At 42.7% G+C, this 19,694-nt stretch overlaps 2 protein-coding genes across 6 annotated transcripts in view; one reads left to right on the top strand and one right to left on the bottom strand.

The window, feature by feature from the left end:
* Window positions 1-3,269: 3,269 nt before the first annotated feature.
* Window positions 3,270-16,213, top strand: LOC310876299 (reticulon-4-interacting protein 1 homolog, mitochondrial-like). The gene is made up of 9 exons (XM_083789810.1): window positions 3,270-3,906; window positions 5,955-6,106; window positions 6,943-7,011; window positions 8,197-8,321; window positions 8,781-8,829; window positions 10,241-10,377; window positions 10,953-11,136; window positions 13,913-14,008; window positions 15,519-16,213. The coding sequence occupies exons 1-9, from the start codon at window positions 3,615-3,617 to the stop codon at window positions 15,714-15,716; spliced, it is 1,302 nt and encodes a 433-aa protein (XP_083645936.1). The 5' UTR covers window positions 3,270-3,614; the 3' UTR covers window positions 15,717-16,213.
* Window positions 16,214-16,314: 101 nt separating this feature from the next.
* The window catches only part of LOC310876298 (uncharacterized protein), a 33,478-nt gene continuing 30,098 nt past the window's right edge, over window positions 16,315-19,694 (bottom strand). For all 5 annotated transcript variants that reach the window (XM_083789807.1, XM_083789809.1, XM_083789806.1 and 2 more), the window contains 2 exons: window positions 18,043-18,202; window positions 16,315-16,963 (listed from right to left, as the gene is read on the bottom strand). In XM_083789807.1, the coding sequence (XP_083645933.1) occupies window positions 16,875-16,963; window positions 18,043-18,202 (249 nt within the window). In that variant the 3' untranslated portion in view covers window positions 16,315-16,874. The remainder of the gene's footprint in view (window positions 16,964-18,042; window positions 18,203-19,694) is intronic.

The following is a 19,694-nucleotide window of genomic DNA, read 5'->3' as shown; positions in this document are numbered from 1 at the left end:
AGAGAGAGAGAGAAATATGGATGGATATGTAACCACAGAAACGGATGACAGCGTGACATCACAACATGACGTCAGCCCCAGCCCCATGAAGGGCTGGCCACTATGGACAGTCATGGGGCTGGCCGGGGCCGGGGCTGAGCCAAAACAATAAGTAATGTGACGCCCATGCCTGGGCGTCACATTACCTATAACATGCCCGCAGCGCCCACAGTGTCCCCAGCGGGAATCGAACCCAGGACCTTCTAGGTGTGAGGCGACAGCACTGCACTACCGACTGTGCCGTGCCACCGTGCCCCAATATAATCCTTTTCAGCTACAGGTTCTCCCTAACAAAGAATCTCTGCAACAATGGTTCAGATGACGAACGAAATAGGGAAGAACAGAAGATGGACAACATTTATACAGTACTGAATGCATGCATGAATTGCATAATCATATCAAGACACTGTAGGATAGAGGAGAAATAATGAGAGGACTGCCAGAGATAGAGAAAGAGAGAGAGAGAGAGAGAGAGAGAGAGAGAGAGGAGGGGGGGGGGGGGGGGGGGGAGGGAGTGAGAAGTATTACTTGCACAGAAGAGATGTGGCCAGATGCCCTGGGGGGAGGATTAATCCATACTCTCTATCTAAACGTCAGGTTTAGTGGTCATTACAGCAGCTATCATTGGTCAGATGGTGACAGTGCACATTTGCAGTCTTTTCTGCCTGACCATTAAATTAGATAAATTAAGAGCCTTGCTTTATTTAGAGTCATTATGTGATTTTAGGCCACTGGTCCCAAGACGGCAAAGAGGCCCAGATAACCATGGCTATACTTTCCAGGAAGCAGGGCGATCTTCCACACAGACACACTTTTTAGATAGTTGTGACTCTAAAGCATACTGCATGACACGTCACAGGACAATGTCAGTAGCTATAGGATGCAACTAAAATATGAACTTACTGTCACATGACAAAAGTATCAGGTGAGTCTGACCCATTCTTGCTGAAGGGGGGAAACGCTCTAATCATTCTGGCTATGGTTCAGCACTGAGAGACTGCACCCCAGCTCACAGCAACATCAAACTGAGGGCTTGTTTGGTCTGATTTGGCTGCATACTGACAAACTGTACTATTAGGCAGGCCCACTGTAATGAGGCTGCAAAGACAAAGCACACAATAAGTGGTGTGTCCTCTGGGTGCTCTGATAATAGTGGAAGTTCTGTTTGTTGCGCGGTGTCATGCTGAATCATGATTATAGTCTACTGCTACAGGGTCCCCTAGGTCAGTCTCTCTCCCTCTCTCTTGCCTTTATTCTTTCTTTCAGCAAACAGCCAAATTCCTTGCAGTGTCACTGCAAAGTTGCCAAGAGATCATGAGAGTGATTATATGCGTGAAAATATATACATATTGCTAGAGATCATCTTGCTTATTGCATTATAGGGGTGCAAGCCCAAAGCACTGAAACCCTACTTAGTGTGGTTGCCAAAGGCAGCCAGACTATAGGCCTACTAATTGCCCAACTTTATTTATATATATTCCGTATAAACCTTTTAGGGTTCCTGTGATGTTACATCATCATCTTACTTTACTTAGCGAGCTAAATGTGGTCGCCGGTTGGTGCAAACACACTTTTTCCCCCCAGAATTTCACCCTTCTAGTTGGTGTAATTGCACAACCAGACTAGCTTGGCTCCAGCCATGAATCGCTACCATTAAAAAAGTATGTCCTGGCGACTTTATTCCAGATAAACATACCGTATAAACTTTTTGTGACGTCATGTGGGTCAATACATCCTCGTCATACTGTACCTAGCGAGCTGCTCGAGGGAAATTGCAACCAAATTGCAACCGCACTTTTTCAGAATTTCCCCTTTCTAGTCAGTGTGGCAGGGCAACCAGACTATTGTTATAGTCGGTTTATTATGTTTTTAGAGTTCTGAACATCATGGGTGTGGTTTTCCATTATTCCATTATTATGACGTATGTCGTATGACATAATGACATACAATATGACATAATTTGACATCAGCATCTTCCCTTACGTAAACACTGATACAACGTATCAGCCTATCAGGGTTTACGTAAGGGCAACCACACTTGCTACACTCACCACACTGACACTTACCACACCTGAAGTTCAGTCATGCGAGAGAATCAGAGTAGAATAGCTGGAAAGGAGCCAGCTTAGGTGGTTCGGTCATCTGGTAAGGATGCCTCACGACGAGCGTCTCCCTATAGGCAGGTCCTCGATGCGGGTACAGGCTTTAGTTCCGACACTATATTTAAAAAAAAAAAGCAGTTGAAGATGGATAGATGGAATGGATGGAAGGAACCACACTTTGTTTTTCACTTGCAATTTCTGGGAATTGGTAATTTGACTAGATGGTGTTTATTGTTTTCTTTGTTTATTATTAGGGGTAAAGCCCGAAGGGCGTAGAGTCCTTATTGTTTTCTTACGGATTACGCCATTTTTCACAGTTTTGGCAGTTCTGTGCTGTCGTTTTCCTCGAAATTCTGAAATCTGATAGAGGGTCGTGAGAATCGCTCAAAAGCTATATAACATCTTGGGAAGACCTTGTGCCTATTACCAGTTTGATGCTTGCAGCTATATTGTCAACTTGTCACTTGAAGTTAAAGGTATATTCAGTGATTTCACTTAATTCAAATATCACTTTTTTTTTTTTTTTTTTTATAATCCTCTCTACTATAGAGTGTGCTGGCCATATAAGGAGTTCCTCCCTGTCCCCAGTTAACCCCTGGGGGTCAAAGAACCTTAGGTTTCGTTTTTGACTCTCTATCCTGATTGGACGAAAGGCTGGGTCCCACAGCCAAAAACGAAACCTAAGGTTTTTTGAGTGAAATCACTGAATACACCTTTAAAGGTGAAGTCATGTATGAGTTACTTGATGGGGTTTTCCATTATTATGTGTTATGTCACCATGCTGATGTCATAAATAATCTATAGGTTTTCTATTATTATGATATAGGACTTTTAATATGACATCATCACCACTTAAACCCTTGTGATAAAGAGTGACTATTTTAAGGAAAAAAATATAACTATGTGTAGAATAGACAACCACACTTGAATGGTTCCTCCCAGAATAATAGTTTCAACCCTATTGATGAGGCACGTGTTATCTTTAAATTATGGTACTTTCAAGTGCTTAATATTTTATGCCCTGTTAGACCTCTAATGATTTTGCAGAAGCAAACCTTCAACTTCTTTGAAGTGCACGTTTTGTTTTCCTGACTCAGCCGAGAAGTCTCATTGGCTGCTGCACTGAGTTCAAAGGGTATGGCTGTACAGCTAGGGATCAGGATTTAGAAGAGTATCATGCTAATTGGTAATAATGGCACTCGTTTATTTGTGTGACGAATAGCGAAGAGCCTTTCGCCCAATTTAGCGGATAGTATCTACATAATACGGCATGCCATGCGTCCGTAATGTGTCCTATCTTGACTTGCATAACATTCAGTGAGCGCATGAGCCAACCTTGACATGCTAACATTAGCTGGATAGCTCGCTAGCTAGTGTCCTGTAGCTGTGACTCCTGTCTACTTCCAAATGTCTCTGTAGGTTAGGTTAAAAGGATTACTGACACTGTGAAGACCAGACAGAAATAGTACTTAAATGGGGTCTCTCAGACTATTGACATCGATAAGACTTTTATGTCCTTCCTACAGGACAGCGGTAGGTTCGACAAAAACATTAGCCCGTGCAAGATGCAATGTATATTGCAGAAGACATTTTTGCAGGTCTTCAAGACAACAGAACTGTATGCCAGCTTGGGTTGTTGACGAGTATGGTACCAATGCCGTCTTGAGGTTCACAGACGAAGCCACCATCCCCACTGTTACTGACAGTGATGTGATGATCCAGGTTCATGCTGCTAGCCTCAATCCAATCGATATAGCGATGAGGGGTAAGTGGTAACTACTGTGCACTTATGCATTCATGTTTTAAGATTGAATGTTTAATAGCGACTCATGGTAGTCAGGTTTGGTGCATTTTGTAGTTATAAATAATGTTACAACATTTTTAACTATACTATTAAAATGCAATCAAACTGTATCAAATGCATTAAGAAACAGTAACAATAAGAGACATTTAAAATGAACTATTGAAGTTTATTTTTACTATTGATGTCAAATAGAGATTGATTGAAATATTTATTAACAGTTTGCAGAAGTACAGTACATTTCAAGCACAAACGTAGCCCTCCAAGCAGAACCCAATGGTACTGAAGTTTCTGACTTTTTGACGACACAGACCATTGGGTCCTGTTCCAGCAGTATCCTGCCACCTGGTACGTGGACATACATAAAACATAAACAACGTGGATAACGCCTGTCTGCACTCTTTGACGACATTTTTTCGTGTGAGGGCTTCTGAATATGTGAAGTATAAGTACCCATACATGCCGCTGCGAATATCTCCTGTGGCGCGGAAGCCGTTAAGTATTTTTAATCTTTGTTTGACCGATTTGGTCGCTTTGATTCTTCTCTTCCTTCCTTGTTTATTGACACCTCATTGTACCGTCTATCTGGCTAGCTAGTGGCGCTATAGCTATGACAGAGCAGATCAGAGGCAGGGCCGTAGCCGCACAAGCCAACCGCACACCGGGAGGCGGTACAATAAACGGTAAACAAACAAGAAGAAATAAAGCGACCAAATCGGTCAAACAAAGATTAAAAATACTTAACGGCTTCCGCGCCACAGGAGATATTCGCAGCGGTTTGTATAGGTACTTATAGTTCACAAATTCAGAATAACTTAAACTAAAAAAGGCCGTCAAACACCGCAGATACGATCTTAGAGAGAATATTTATGTCCACGTTCCAGAATTCCCATACGAAAATATAGTTATGAGCAGGGACCCTACATAAAACTCATCCAAATTTCAGAAAAGCTTTATGGAGGGTCCCGAAAGGGGCTAGCACAAACTCAATACAAGACTGTTAACTGTGAGTGGACGACCCAATAAAGCATTGCACTTGTTTACAAGAGGGTCCACCTTGTTGAATTCATCAAAACATTTAGAGACGTACAAATAGACACTGCTATATAGCCAAAGAACAGAACAGGAAAGGAGTTAAAAAGGGAAAAGAAACATAAGTGAGGGGAAAAACCGTCGATTCATGTTGAACCAGTCAACTGGTGTGTTCTTAGTCCTAGAATGGATCCAGGTTAATTTCTTTTCGGGCGCAACATGGCGGCATAAATGTGATAAATGCTCCGTTTGTACTCGCCCATTAAATAATTCCAAAGACGTGGAGTGAAATATGGTCCTCTAGTTTCATATCCATGTGAAAGTTCTGGCACAAAACGTGTATTTAGTCAATTATCTCCACCTTTTCACGAGATGCACACAGACATCTTTCTCTCCGGGCAAAGGGGCCCGGAATGACAGCTGGACTTCATTTATCAAAATTTCTCTGATCACCACAAACATGATCACCACAAACGTCATCACCAATTGACCAGGGAAGCACAAATGTTTGGGACACACAATTGGCAGGTGCCTTGCGATAGGTGCTGGGTAATTAATCACACCACTTGCCAATTGTGTGACCCAAACTTTTGTGTTTCCCTGGTCAATTGGTGATGACGTCTGCGGTAAGCAACAGGAAGTATTGGTAAAATCAGTCCATCGATCATTCCGGGCCCCTCGCCCGGAGAGAAAGACATCTGTGTGCATCTCTTGAAAAAGTGGAGATAATTGATTAAATACACGTTTTGTGCCAGAACTTTCACATGGATATGACAATATTTCACTCCACGTCTATGGAATTATTTAATGGCCGAGTACAATGGAGCATTTATCACATTTAATGCCACCATGTTTCATTATTTCATGCGCTTCATGCAAGCGCAGGAAGTCGAAAGTCGCATTGCTCTACCGGCATTAGAGCTATGGACCAGGTGACAGAGGCTTTACATTTTAAACACAATGCGTTACTTTGATTTTAGGTGGATATGGGGCTACACTGCTGAACCTCAGGCGGGATCCAAAGATATTGATGCAGAATGACAGTGAGTTTCCTCTGATACTGGGCCGTGATGTCTCTGGCGTGGTGGTGGACTGTGGCTCTGGAGTGACCCATTTCACTCCAGGAGATGAGGTAATGGTCTGGCCTGTCCCCTCATTGTTGGATCTGCCCTGCAGACAGTTAAAACAAAACATGTATTTGACCAAAGAGGAAATGTGATGACGCAAAGAGAACAATAACATTCTACAATCTAAGTTAATTTGACATTATGTATTTAAGCAATAAACCACGAGTTACCGGGTATTTTAAAATACCCGGTAAGCTGAAGCCTCGAGTGGCTTATTGCTTTTCTAAAACGGTTACAAACATATAGCAATATTAACCTAATAAAACTATTGAATTCACAAAAGTAGCTACGCTTTGCGCTACCAGAGCGAGCCACATAACTTCCTTGTTGGGCAAGTAGGCTATGTGACGGGAGAATAGCGCTTGATGTTTTTACGGGGCTGCCTGGAGCCACACATTCACAGTCCTATGAGCCGGGCGGTGCTTAGACGCCCGCACGGCATGTGTTTGTAAATCAATCAAGCGCTCCCCTTCCCCAGTTCAGCTATTGATTGATTGATTGATTGATTTAAATATTTATTAACAGTTTGTAGAATTACAGTACATTTCAAGCACAAACTCAATACAAAGACTGTTAACTGTGAGTGGACGACCCAATTAAGCATTACACTTGTTTACAACAGGGTCCACATTGTTCAATTCATCAAAACATTTAGAGACATACAAATAGACACTTCTATGTAGTTAAAGAACAGAACAGGAATTCATCATATAAAGCTGAAATTTACACCGGTCACGTGACGGTAACCAGCCAATCAGAATGAAGTATTGGGACTACCCGTTTTAGAATACTTATTTAACCCCAAACAACAAAGAGTTAGCTGCCAAATTGCCTGTTTCAGGTGTGGGCTGCGGTGCCTCCATGGAAACAAGGAAGCCTTGCAGAGTTTGTGACTCTTACAGAGTATGAGGTACAGTATGAGTTGATTCTATCTACACACACACACACACACACACACACACACACACACACACACACACACACACACACACACACACACACACACACACACACACACACACTATTTTATTTTATGTCCAAAAAGTATATTATACAGAGAATCTGGGGTCCTGCGAGGCTTCCCAGACTGGAGAATAGACATTCACCAACGCAAAACAGGCTTTGTTTTGATGAGTGACGACGTGGTTTTGTTTATTTTTGGTAAAGTCGGATCCCTCGCACGGCAGTGGAATTTTCAGCAGTGAGCAGCAGAGGCTTTCCTGGCAGGGCATTGGGGAGAACTTGTTAATGCACTGGACCAGGGCTAACACACACACACACACACACACACACACACACACACACACACACACACACACACACAAACAACGTCAACAATAAATATGGCAGATTAAAACAAATATATACTAGAAATCCCAAAACAAGGTGCTCTTTGGTACAATTGAGTGACAATGTTAAATGGCAAAAAAGGAAAAAGAGCAAGGATAATTTGAATTGGCTACAGCAGCATGACAAGAATATAAAGTAATGCAATCTATTTTTTGCCAATAAATATGTCAATTTACCTTTTTTATTTGTTTTTCTTTTTATTATTATTATCTTTTTTACTGCAAACTGACCAAAATCCTGTAGGACATTTTGTTTATTGTCAGACCTTTCGACCTTGAACAGAATGAAATTCCATATGATATCTCAGTTTTCAAGCGAGCAGCAAAAAGGGCATGAGTGTCAGAACAGCAAAATGAACAGCAAAATGCCTGGAGGAGGTATGCCCTGTTATGTTATCCTGCAGCCGTTTACGGTACGTTAATTAATTGGGATTAAGTTATTCTGGTTGCGTGAGTCTGAGGCAGCAATTAGGCAGACAGACAAACTGCCCTGTGTTTCCTCTGAACCCCCTGGCTTGTTTGGAGTCGTTCCCTTGGCTTGTTGGAAGCTCTGTTCACATGGCAGCTTCTTGGTAGTTCTCGTCACACGCACTAAAACCCTCAGTGTTAATTTAAATCTTGAGAGTGTAACCATTTTGGTTACATTTGTATACTCGGCGAGTTATAAATGGACGAATTAACACAGATTTTACTGTGGCCACTTTGAATATGCTTGTTGATATTGAGCTGGTGTTTGTGTGTTACAGGTCTCACACAAACCAAAATCGCTGAGTCACATGGAGGCAGCATCCATTCCCTATGTAGCCTCTACAGCCTTGTCTGCCATCGTCAATGCAGGTGGCCTTTGCAGAGACAACTGCTCCGACAAAAGGCAACTATCACTCCAGCATGGTTACTTAAATTAGATGCATTACCCTTATTTCCAAATAATCCCAATTAATTGGTGTATGTGTTCCCAAACGTTTCCATGCCAAAGACCCCCAAATCACTAGTCACTAGCCTTCTGAGGTGTGCATCGGCCTTTTGCTAAAAAAGACCCCCAAATAGCCATAGTCTCTGGCTGTGGGCTCCCTTTTTGCTAAATGTTTTCTAGAAAGTCCCCCAGAAAATAGCCTATCTACAAGCAAATGTTTGACAGTGATGACAGTTCCAAAATAGGTACACCAGGTTGAAAGCAACGGATTCGTGAAATACAACCGATAATCAAAGTGGTTAAACTAGCACAATTATCTTATTAATTTAATTTGAGTACATAATATTTTTTACCATTGTTGTAGTTGTACTTCTGTACTGTAACTGACTCTGTATTTCCCAATTGTTTTTCTTCCAGAGTTTTGATCACTGGAGGATCGGGAGGTGTGGGAACATTTTCTATTCAGGTAAGTCAAACTCCACAAGCTCCATCAGCAATCATATCTGACCATTTTAAACTCTGCGTGAATATGCGCCCACAGCACTCGGGTGGAACAGTGGTAAAGTAGCTGCCCACCACCGCGGAGTCGGGGCACCGGGGCTTAGAATGCACTGTGGTGCATCCGGCTTTGCCGAGTGTTTATACGAATACAACAGGCCTGTGTGCGGCGGAGGGAAGCCGGGCAGAGAGGGTCATAATTGTTACTGCATATACACCTTACGGGTTGGGGTGGTGCCTGTCAGCAGGGAGTGTTGGGCGGGAGGAGTAGGGCGGAGGCTTTACATCCTCCTGTTGGGGGCTCCTCAATGGCAGGTGAGTCGGTATGTGGCTCAGGAGGTAGAGCAGGTCGTTGCAATGATCCCTGGGTCGACGGTTCGAATCCCGGCTCCTCCTGTCCACATGTCGAAGTGTCCTTGGGCAAGACACTGAACCCTACATTGCCTCCAATGAGTTGGTTGGTGTGAGCTTGCCACCATTTATGTGGGAAGTGAGGACGCTGGCGTTGACTGACTTCACCTCCCAATGTATGAATGAATGAACCATTGTAAGTGTTTTGAGTAGACACGTAATGCATAGAAAAGCACTATAAAATGCAATTCTTTATTATTATTATTATTATTATTATTACAACAGCAGAAACAACACAGGAATGTGTGTGGGGAGGGAATAATTGGCATAACTAAATTGTGGAGAAAAAAGGTTTAAAAGAAAAATAAACTAGAAAAAGTGCCCTTCCGGGCACAGGTCTCCACCAGGTTATCCACAGATCCGTGCAGTTAGAGGTAAAAACACTTTTGGGCCAGTTATAGCGCCACCTTGAGGCTGAGTTGAAATTGTTCATGTGGCATTTCGTCCTGGGCCTAGTGGGAATGTGGGTGCACAATTTCACGGAAATCACGCGATGTGTTCATGATTTGCAGCATTTTGTTTGAAACTGAGCACTCCTGTGAACTTTGGAAGCCAATCTTAACCAATCAGGATGGAGTCTGATAAATCTGAAAGACCCGTTTCGTTGAATGGCTCTAGAGAGACTGTGTACCAATTTGCGTGATGTTTGGACAAAATCTGTAGGTGTACTGTGAAAAAACTTGTTTTGCACAAAGCGGCCTCCTGGTGGCGCTATAACAGGCCGTTCTGGAAAGTTTGGGGCAGAGGTTCATGGTTGGCATCCAGGGAGTGTGTGTGCAAAATTTGGCATCGACCGGGTTAACGGTGGCTGAGATTAGCTGTTCACGGACGGACGGACACACGGACACACGGACGGACGGACGGACGGAGTGCAAAACATACTCTCCCCATGCCTTCGGCTGGTGGAGACAATAACATGTGCGCACTGATTGACATGTATATTTCTTTACCTCTGTGTGCGCTGCCAGTTATTGAAAGCTTGGGGTGCCCACGTCACTGTAACATGCTCTCACAACGCGGAGGGACTCGTTAGAGGGCTGGGAGCCGACGAGGTGGTGGACTACACTGCAGGGGACGTGGCTGCACAGCTGGAGATAATGGAGAGGTATGTGTGATTATGCTGGAAACCGCATTAATGCCCGGAGCGTGTTTCTAAAGAAGGCCGGAGGAACAAACAGATGTAATGATATCCTTGGCTTATTCATAGAAGATGAATTTGAGCAGAGAATGTTCTCTTCCAGAAATAGGCCCCTGTGTCAGTTTGTCTTCTTAAGATTTTATGTCAGGTGGAGTGTGGAGGAAGTACAAAGTAATGAAAGAGTTGTGTGTGGCTCTAATAGAGTGTTTTTTTTTCTACCTTCTCTAAAAAGCAAGGAACATCTGATTCACTTCCTGTTGTTTCCATGGAGACCTGACGGGATGCTAGATGCCCCTATTCGCCACCCTCACATCTTTTTCTCGAAATAAAATCACTCGACCACAACCTCCTCTCTGACCCAAAAGGAATTGGCACATTAACAAGCGATTTGTCATACTGAATTTAGTCCACGATCTTGTAACTCATCATCCCATCAGCATGTTGTGTGTTTTGTTTTTAAATATATTAATCCATGCGTAGCAACGCTGAAAAGGATTTTGCCTCCCAGATACTCCCCTGTTCATAAGGCTGACACTGTGCAGGTTTGATGTGATTCTCGACAACGTGGGCGGTGAGACGGACCAGTGGGCTCTGGGCCTGCTTAGGTCCTGGGCTGGGGCCAAGTACGTCACCCTGGTATCGCCCTTCCTCCACAACACTGACGCCATGGGCCTAGTGGATGGAACCATCCGCTCAGGCTTCTCCCTACACTGCAAGGCCATACAGGTAAACAAGCATTTGAGCTTACTTGCTTAGTTAATTTACTCACATAAAAAGTTAAAACACATAGGGGAGTGATGAAGTGAAGTGAGAGGTAGGTAGAAAGATGTATATATTCATTTTTACTGACTTGTCTAACCACCTGCCGGAAGAAATATGAATTGGCGCCTTGATTCGGAATACAATACAGTTCAGTGAGCTTTGGGAAAACAACAAGCAAGTTGTAAAAGCAACAAAGAAAATGTCTGAAATTAGATACTTTTCTTTTCTCGATCTAAGTATTTTAGTTTAGTTTTGATTGTCCTATTGGCATTCATGTATATTAGAAGATTAACAGATGTCTAAGAATGTATACCTATATTTAGGAAATGGAGATTTGGACTGAATAGAATATTTAAAAACTGCCAATGGAAAGGAGTTTTTGCGGCCCATTTAACATTAACCAGCCGTTACTGTTTAATGCCTCAGAAATCACCTTTTTTGTTGGAATTGGTAATCAATGATCAACACGGTGCACAATGTCAAGAATTACACAGTAGTGCCATGCCACGCATAAAAGCTCAATGACCTTAACCCATTCTGACCGGGCACCCATTTTGGTGTTGGCATCATGTCGTGCTTTAGCTATTGAAAAATAGCAGATCTACAAGCTCATATCGCGCCACCGAGTGGCGCGATACGAGCTTGTAGGTCTGCTATTTTTTGAAAAATCGAAGAACGACTGACATTTTTTAGAATCTGATCTCAGGTCAGAATGGGTTCATCAGACCAGCGTGTGTCCGGCGGAAACCTCGTGTGAATCTGATCTCAGGTCAGAATGGGTCAATGACCTTAACAAAATGAAATGACATCACAGTGAAGTGGGTGTCCACCTGTTGCAGCTGGTGGATGTTTTTGTTTTGCTCTGATTAACTTTCAGCCTCCACATCAGACGGACTGATGTTCCCTTGGTGGATTAGGCAACAAAGAGGCTTGCAGGAACCTGACTCTGCTTTTGTAATGGATTCTTTATTCACGAGAGTTTCTGCTTGATCAGCTGTAGCATACGCTGTAGGGTGTAATTTAACCCATTCTGACCTGAGATCAGATTCATACGAGGTTTCCGCCGGACACACACTGGTCTGATGAATCCATTCTGACCTGAGATCAGATTCTAAAAATGTCAGTCGTTCTTCGATTTTTTTCAAAAATAGCAGACCTACAAGCTCGTATCGCGCCACTCGGTGGCGCGATATGAGCTTGTAGATCTGCTATTTTTCAATAGCTAAAGCATAATATGATGCCGACACCAAAATGGGTGCCCGTTCAGAATGGGTTAAACCTGACAGCATATACAGTATGTGCAGAAGAGGGAATCTCAAGACTTAATTTGTTTTTGGTTTGTGTGTGTGTGTGTGTGAGTGAAAGCTCCCTGTTTTTGGGAGCGTGTTCCCTTTAATTCCAACTGCTCTGTTTGCGGAGCATGTGTGTAATAGGTGTAGTGAGTTTGGACTGAACAGAGAGTGGATGAATAGTTTGGAACAGGGTGGGGCTGCTCTGGGGACTGAGTCAAGTTATCCTTGGGTTGTGCAGGCATGGCTGACAGCAGAGCTGGCGGCATTAGGGTTGGCGTGTGTGTGTGTGTGCGTGCGTGTCATTTGCTGAAGCAGCAGTATTTGGGCAGATTGTGGCTGACTCTCTCTCCCCCTGCAAATACCAGTGTTTGTGTGTTTCCCACCAAGCCTCCGGGGCCCATTGTCCCCCCCCAGGAGCAGTCGCCTGGTCAGTTTGGCGGAGCTCAGACCTATGAGTCAGTCACACCCAGTGCAGTCAACACTGGACAGTGACTCTTTGCAAATGGGCAAGTACAGCCTAACAGCACCCTCTGGTGGATAATTTGAGAACATTGTTGAAAGAAGCAGAAAGACTGAAAATGAGGCTCTGCTGTCTGTTTGGAAACTGGCCCCAGTGTTTCAAAAGCCTTAGAGGTGTGGCAAAGTGAGGCTCATAATTAGCATGAATTATTAAATAGTATTAACAACCACTTAAACCCTATATGCTTTGCATATCGACAAACGGTCAATCTACAAGCTCAAATTGCATCACGAAAGGACCTGTTGTGATTATGTGCTGATTGTTCGCCTAGAAAATGTATCACAGACTGCCCAGAACATGTTGTGTACACACTCATTGTGTCACCTGGCTTCTTAACACCTTTCTAAATCTGTGCATAGCTGTAGCTTCAATATTAAATTAGTTTGTTTTTCTTCGGTATGTCATCAATAAAATGCCAGAGGTGGGATAAACAGCCTATTAGTCACTGGTGACTTGTTTTGTTGGTTGACATCTAGTAGCAAATCTAAGTATTATACTACTTTGCCTACATCCACGTATATTGACTTCATGCATTAACTATGCATGAAGGTTTGATTGTCGTACTTTGGTGGCAGATGAGATGAACATGAATGAGTTGTTTTATTATTATTTATCCCCAAGCTCAATACTATTTGGAGTGCTGTAGATGTATTCTAATTTAATTATCATATTCTCATATAAGTTCTCTCAATAAGTTCTTCTAGCAAGTAGCAACATAATTGTCTGAGGGGAACAGTATTCAGTGCACTGAAAAACTTGCACCATCACATTAGAATTCAAGGTGCAGTATGAAAAATCCATACACCGCAATAACCAAATGATGATGGCAGCTAAGCCTGTTGTTGTCCGGTGTTTCTTAGTGTCGTGACATAATGATCTATCTTGCATCTTTAGTTATCGTCTCCTCTCCTCTCTGATTGCCTCTCAGAACATTATGTCACACGGGGCGTTTTACCGCTGGGGATTCTATGCTCCTGATGGCCCTGCCCTGGACGAGGTCTGCCAGCTGGTGGAAGCAGGAAAGGTATATATATTTATTTACTGTATGTAGCCGCACGGCTACCTGCAAACTGACCAACCTAGACTGAATGACGGGGGAGAAGATGTGTTATGTAGCAATTTTGTCAGACTGCGTGCGGCATGTAAGTATGCACCATCGATGCAATGGGAGACTGCACACCAGACTGAACACAGGAGCGTGCCAGGGATGCCGTGCATTGCTTGCTGCCCTATTCAGATCAACCTCCTCCCCGCTGTGCTGGTTGGTTGTGGCTGGTCTGCCGGCCCGATGAGTCAGGCGCCCCCGGCAGGCTATGAATGGGTTTTCAAACAGTGCTGAGCAGCCATTCGTTAAGCGCACCGGACCTCAGACCTTTTGTCCTAGGGCTTACAGCAAGCAGCATGCTCCGATCTGTGTGTGTGTGTGTGTGTGTGTGTGTGTGTGTGTGTGTGTGTGTGTGTGTGTGTGTGAGGTGGCTGTGTGGTGGGAAGTCGTATTGATGACCCACACATACACACACACACACACACACACACACACACACACACACACACACACACACAACCTCTGACTCCATATCTCTGGTTCTCATTCAGACGTGTGGACTGGAGTGGACGGTCTGCAGTGTGATGCTGTGCTCCCCATTCATTGAGAATGACGGGAGATGCTGACAAGAATAACAAGTCCGGTTGGAGTGGTGTGTGTGTGTGGGTGTGTGTGAGGGGGTGGGTAGTGGGGTGGGGCGTGTAGTTAAGTATTGTCCAGCCTCATCACATTCTAAACCCCTCCATCTCTTTCTTTTTCTGTTTCGTTGAACACTATGAATGCAACGGTGAATGACTTCGTCGCTGGGGATGATTTGGCAGGAAATTCAGGATTGTGGACATTCTTACCCCCGATATATTTATAAAGCAGTGATTCCCAAACAGCGTGCACACTTTGTGTGCCATGTGACTAGTCCAGGTGTGCCTTGGGGATTTTGTGACAACCACACAATATTATTGCAATATGCAACTATGCACAATGTTTACAGTAGTATTGTACATCAGGACTTTCCCCCCCCAATTTTAGGCATGTCATTATATTTCTTCTTTTTTTAATACTTTCTACAAGGTTATATTCCGATACTCATTGGTCTTCAGTAATAGGGTTCTCCAAAATGTGTTTTAAGTCAGTGAACACACAAATACCAGTACAAGAAGTGGTGACACAAAGAAATGAGCAGACAGAATTGGAACTGGAATACTCGAAAATTGAAGCTGTTAAATTGGTACTTTCTCCCTTGATGGGCTGAAGATTTGCCACCCACCTGAAATTTTTCAGTAGCACCGAAGAGCCGACTTTAGGACCCCCCCCCCCCCAAACCTCAAATGACGTCACATTGTAGGCTCTACAGAGCCGAACCGACTTTTATTCGGCTCTAAAATAGCAGTATGAATTGGCCCTATTTTTGCACGGATATAAATACAGGTGTTCCCTGAGAGATTGACTTGGCTTGGTTATCTATGATAACGCTTCTCCTGGTCCACCTCAGATTCTGCCGGTGGTGGAGGCCCAGTTTCCATTCGCCCAGGTGCCTCAGGCCTTTCAGAAGGCAGAGCAGGGCCACGCCAGGGGGAAGACTGTGGTCAGAGTGGTAGAAGAGGATGAAGGAATCACACAGGCCAAAGAGATGGCCGAGGACCTTCCCAGAGAGGCAGAGCATGTCATGGAGCGAGCCACGCTAAGATAATAGACAGAATGCGGAGAGACGATATTTTTCTCTGCGATCTCCCAAAGACAACTACTGAATGGGAGTGAGCTCAGCTGTCCAGAGAGACAAAGATCACGGGGGATGTGCAGTCAACAGCATGCATGACTTCACCTTACATGAATGGTACAACTTGTATCCAATGGCTGAGGGTTGTGGACCATGTGCTGTCAATGTGACAGCTAGCTGCATACAAAGTAAAATCCTCAATGTTCATTTAACCCGTAGGGTGAACTTTTTTTAACACCCTCATAGTCTTCAAATGGATGAATTAACACCGAGGATTTTACTGTGTAGGAAATGACACCTCTCACAACCTTGCTAGCCTCCATCCAGGGTTTTTCAGTGATGTAAAAGTGAACCAAAGTAAAGAATTCAAGCTACACTGGGGGAATAAAATGGTAAAAGCCTAACTTACAATGTTGTAATTGTTTTGACTGGTTATATCTGTTGGTTACAAAAATAAAATAATAGATTTATCACTGGATTATTATTTTTTGATTGGGATTTCCTTTACTTTACTAAGCGTCGCTGAAATCATGCAAGTGTTTGAAATATTGGCTGATAATACACATTTTACATTTTATTTCATTTGAAAATAACAGTTTGAGTGTAAAGTACAAGAAAGTAACAACTGAGGGGATTTCATCATCTCTGATGTTATTTACACATAGAATGGAAAACGGCAGGAATAAAATACCTGTACCAAAAAGAACATTGCATTAACAAGGTGTGAGCGAGGCATTTATAATATTACACTTGCAAGCAGCTTAATTCATGTGAAAGAAATACTATATAGACCTCATGGTATATTACTGGATGTGTAAAACAATATACATGACGCATTACAAGTTCGAGTCCTTTCTCATAACGGTAATGAATGCCATTTCTTTGTCCTTTTCTTTTGGTGTGTAAAGTGGCTAGTAATACAATCTTATGGATTTTCCCACAACTCCCCCATGTTGACCTTCTCATGGGAAATGATATGGTCCTTTAGCAGGACATGTCACATGTCCCGCTGACGCCAACATCGCATCTCATCCTTGCCCCAGAGCCCGCGGGCACAGAATGCTCTTTCAGAGAATATTGGGGCTCCAATAATGCTGCTTCCATGGGGCTCCAATGCTGCTTCATAGGTCTTCAAAGAATCTCCACTGTCCATCTTTGGGTGAGTTTCTTTGGATCAAAGGTGTTGAGAATCACTTGGTTTTTGTCGTAGTTATGACCCCCTGCAGAAGAGAGAGGAGATTGCTCACCAGTGAGTGTGTTTACATGCACGTGAATATTGCAGTAGATTTATTAGTTTTCTTTTTGGTGTGTTCATTTCCTTGAATGAGCTCTGTGTTATTAGAAATGTTTATATTGCACACATCTGTACTTTACAGTATGTTATAGCTTTGTTCATTTCTTAGTCTTTTAGGCTATAATTTATTTTTACTCTTTTATAAAGGCATGATTGTAATTGGGGTCTGAAATGTATAAACATTTTAAACATTACTTAAATGAGAATGATCTAGTGTCTGTTCACCTCGCGTCACCAGGCTTTCCACCTCGGAGGAAAGCCTGGTCTGTGTTACAAAATTGCTTTATTGAGAAGAATTGGTTTGAAGGACAGGAAGTTCCAGATTGATGGGTCCTGCCTGATGACTACAAAACAATGACTACAACGTGATGTAACTATATCATCCGCTCGCGACCGGATCATAAACCCGAAAAGGAATACAGTGAATGTAAACCTACTGTATCTTTAACACTAGCATGGTTTATTCCACAAGGTGTCACTAATTCACAGTGATTCCAAAGGAAGCCTCTTACAGAAACACCTGTGAACTGATTCTAACTGTAATTCTACCTGATGTAAGAGTCTAAATTACTTCTGAATGATACAGAGACTTACTCAGTAATGTACCATAGTTTGAATTTTCTGCTGTGTAATTTCATATCTGTGCAAAATACAGAATTTATTTTAATCTGCATGGCGTTTTAGAATTTCAGTGGGATTTGCAACGTTACAGCATTGAAGACGGTATCAAGTTAAACTTCAACAGAAAGGCTAAATATGTTGACTTTCAATTTCTAATGTTGTCTAAACCTGGCTTCTGGCACACATTGTATTATGCTAAGTGACAAACCCAACTTGTCTAGTACTAACCGATAGTACACACACACCAAACATCAAAGGAAGACGCGAATCAAAAAGACACATTTACACATCACACATCAAAGAGAGACATTTGCAAATATTTGACACGACATAGTAGAATAGGTGGTCAACACATGTCACAAATTCACAATCACTCCAGCCCACCTTTAGCCTCCAGAAGCAGATCAGGGGAGGCAGTGAATCGGATGAGACCGTCAGGTGTTATGCTCCACAGCTGCTGTTTGCTGGGCTCCGGAGAGAGACCCATACGGCTCCCTGCCATGATCACACTCCCACTGGGGCTCAGGCAGCACTCCTCCAGCAGCTACGCACAGTACAAACACAGGGGGGAAAGGTTAGGATGAGACTTCTGCTAGGGTTTAACCATCTATCTAAGTCCTGTATACTTAGTTATATGATGAATAGCTAAAATAGCCAATCTATAAGTTCTTCTATAGCTAGGTCAGCTATTTTCGCTAGTGGTTACATTTCATCGATGAAACTGTTTGGTTGAGCTGAGGCATAGCACATTTCATACACAGGGAATACAAAGTGCTTTACATAAGGTGTAAAAGGCATTTAGGCCTGGGCAATATCTTGATATAATATTGCATAAGTGTCTTATCGTGGTTTTAAATTCTACACTACAGTAAAGTCGTAATTCTGAACTTGGGTTCATTGTTTACCTGGTCTAGTAGTTTTTAAGTTGTAGGTATAAGTGTCTGCTAATTTGTCAATTTGTAATTGACAGAAAAGTACCTCAGTCACTGTTACTCAGTATATGCAGTCCATTGCACCAACCTCTATAATACTGTATAATAGTCTAATGGAGTCATGAACTTTATACTATAAAGCACTGATTCCCAAACAATGGTTCGGGACCCATTTGCGAGTCGCGGAACATCATGGGTCCCTTTAGTTTTCCTACATTATTTCAAAAACATTTAAAAAAAACATTCCCAAAAAGCAAAAATGATTTTTTTTTCAGTAATTTCATGAAGAAATCAAAGAAAAATCAAGAAATTACATGAATTAGAAAACAAATGTTTAGGAAATAGTGAAAATAGCATATCTACAAGCTCATGGCGCTCAAAGTGACACGTTGTGCACTTATAGATCTGCTATTTTCACTAGTTTGGGCCCCGGGCAAACGTCTAATCTCTTTTGGGTCTCGACCTAAAAGGTTTGGGAATCACTGCTATAAAGTACTGTATGAACAAATCTCTATATAAGAGAGACTTTGACTTATCATTGATTAAAATGTATGTAGTTGAGCTTATAGGACTAGATAGTACAATCCCTTAGATAATCAGAACTTGGCATCGAGTGGGGTAGGGAGGGGTAAAATGTCAATTATCTAAACGGGCATAGCATTATGTCCTAGGACTAGGACTCAGTGGTTTGAGTTTCTGCCCAAAGGGTTTCAAGATGCAGTTTAAAGCTGAGTCATATTATGACTCATATGATGAGAGACTTGATGAATCTGCGTTGCTCCGTCTCACACTTGACATGAATGATACTGGTAAACAAGATGAGATAGACATTTTGTTGAAAGGTCAAGGGCCCAACAAGGTCTGTACCTCCACAGGCGGTTTAAGAAATTCAGCATGACCCTCTGGATAATTATGCTGTACTAGCAACAACATCAAGGGTGTTCTGACCAGCTGCATAGTAATCCCTCAACTGCTTTTGTTGGCCCATGCATCCAGCAATGCTACGAGCTGGCTGCCAGAATGGTTTTCCAGACTCTAGTAGATTATGACAATGCCCAACTCATGTAAGAAAAGTGTAAGCTCATATTTCTTATTTCTGACAGA

This window comes from Protomyctophum parallelum (genome assembly GCF_964188405.1).
Source record: "Protomyctophum parallelum genome assembly, chromosome: 19".
In the NCBI taxonomy this organism is placed as follows: Eukaryota; Metazoa; Chordata; class Actinopteri; order Myctophiformes; family Myctophidae; genus Protomyctophum; species Protomyctophum parallelum.
This window is presented reverse-complemented; position numbering and strand designations above follow the sequence as displayed.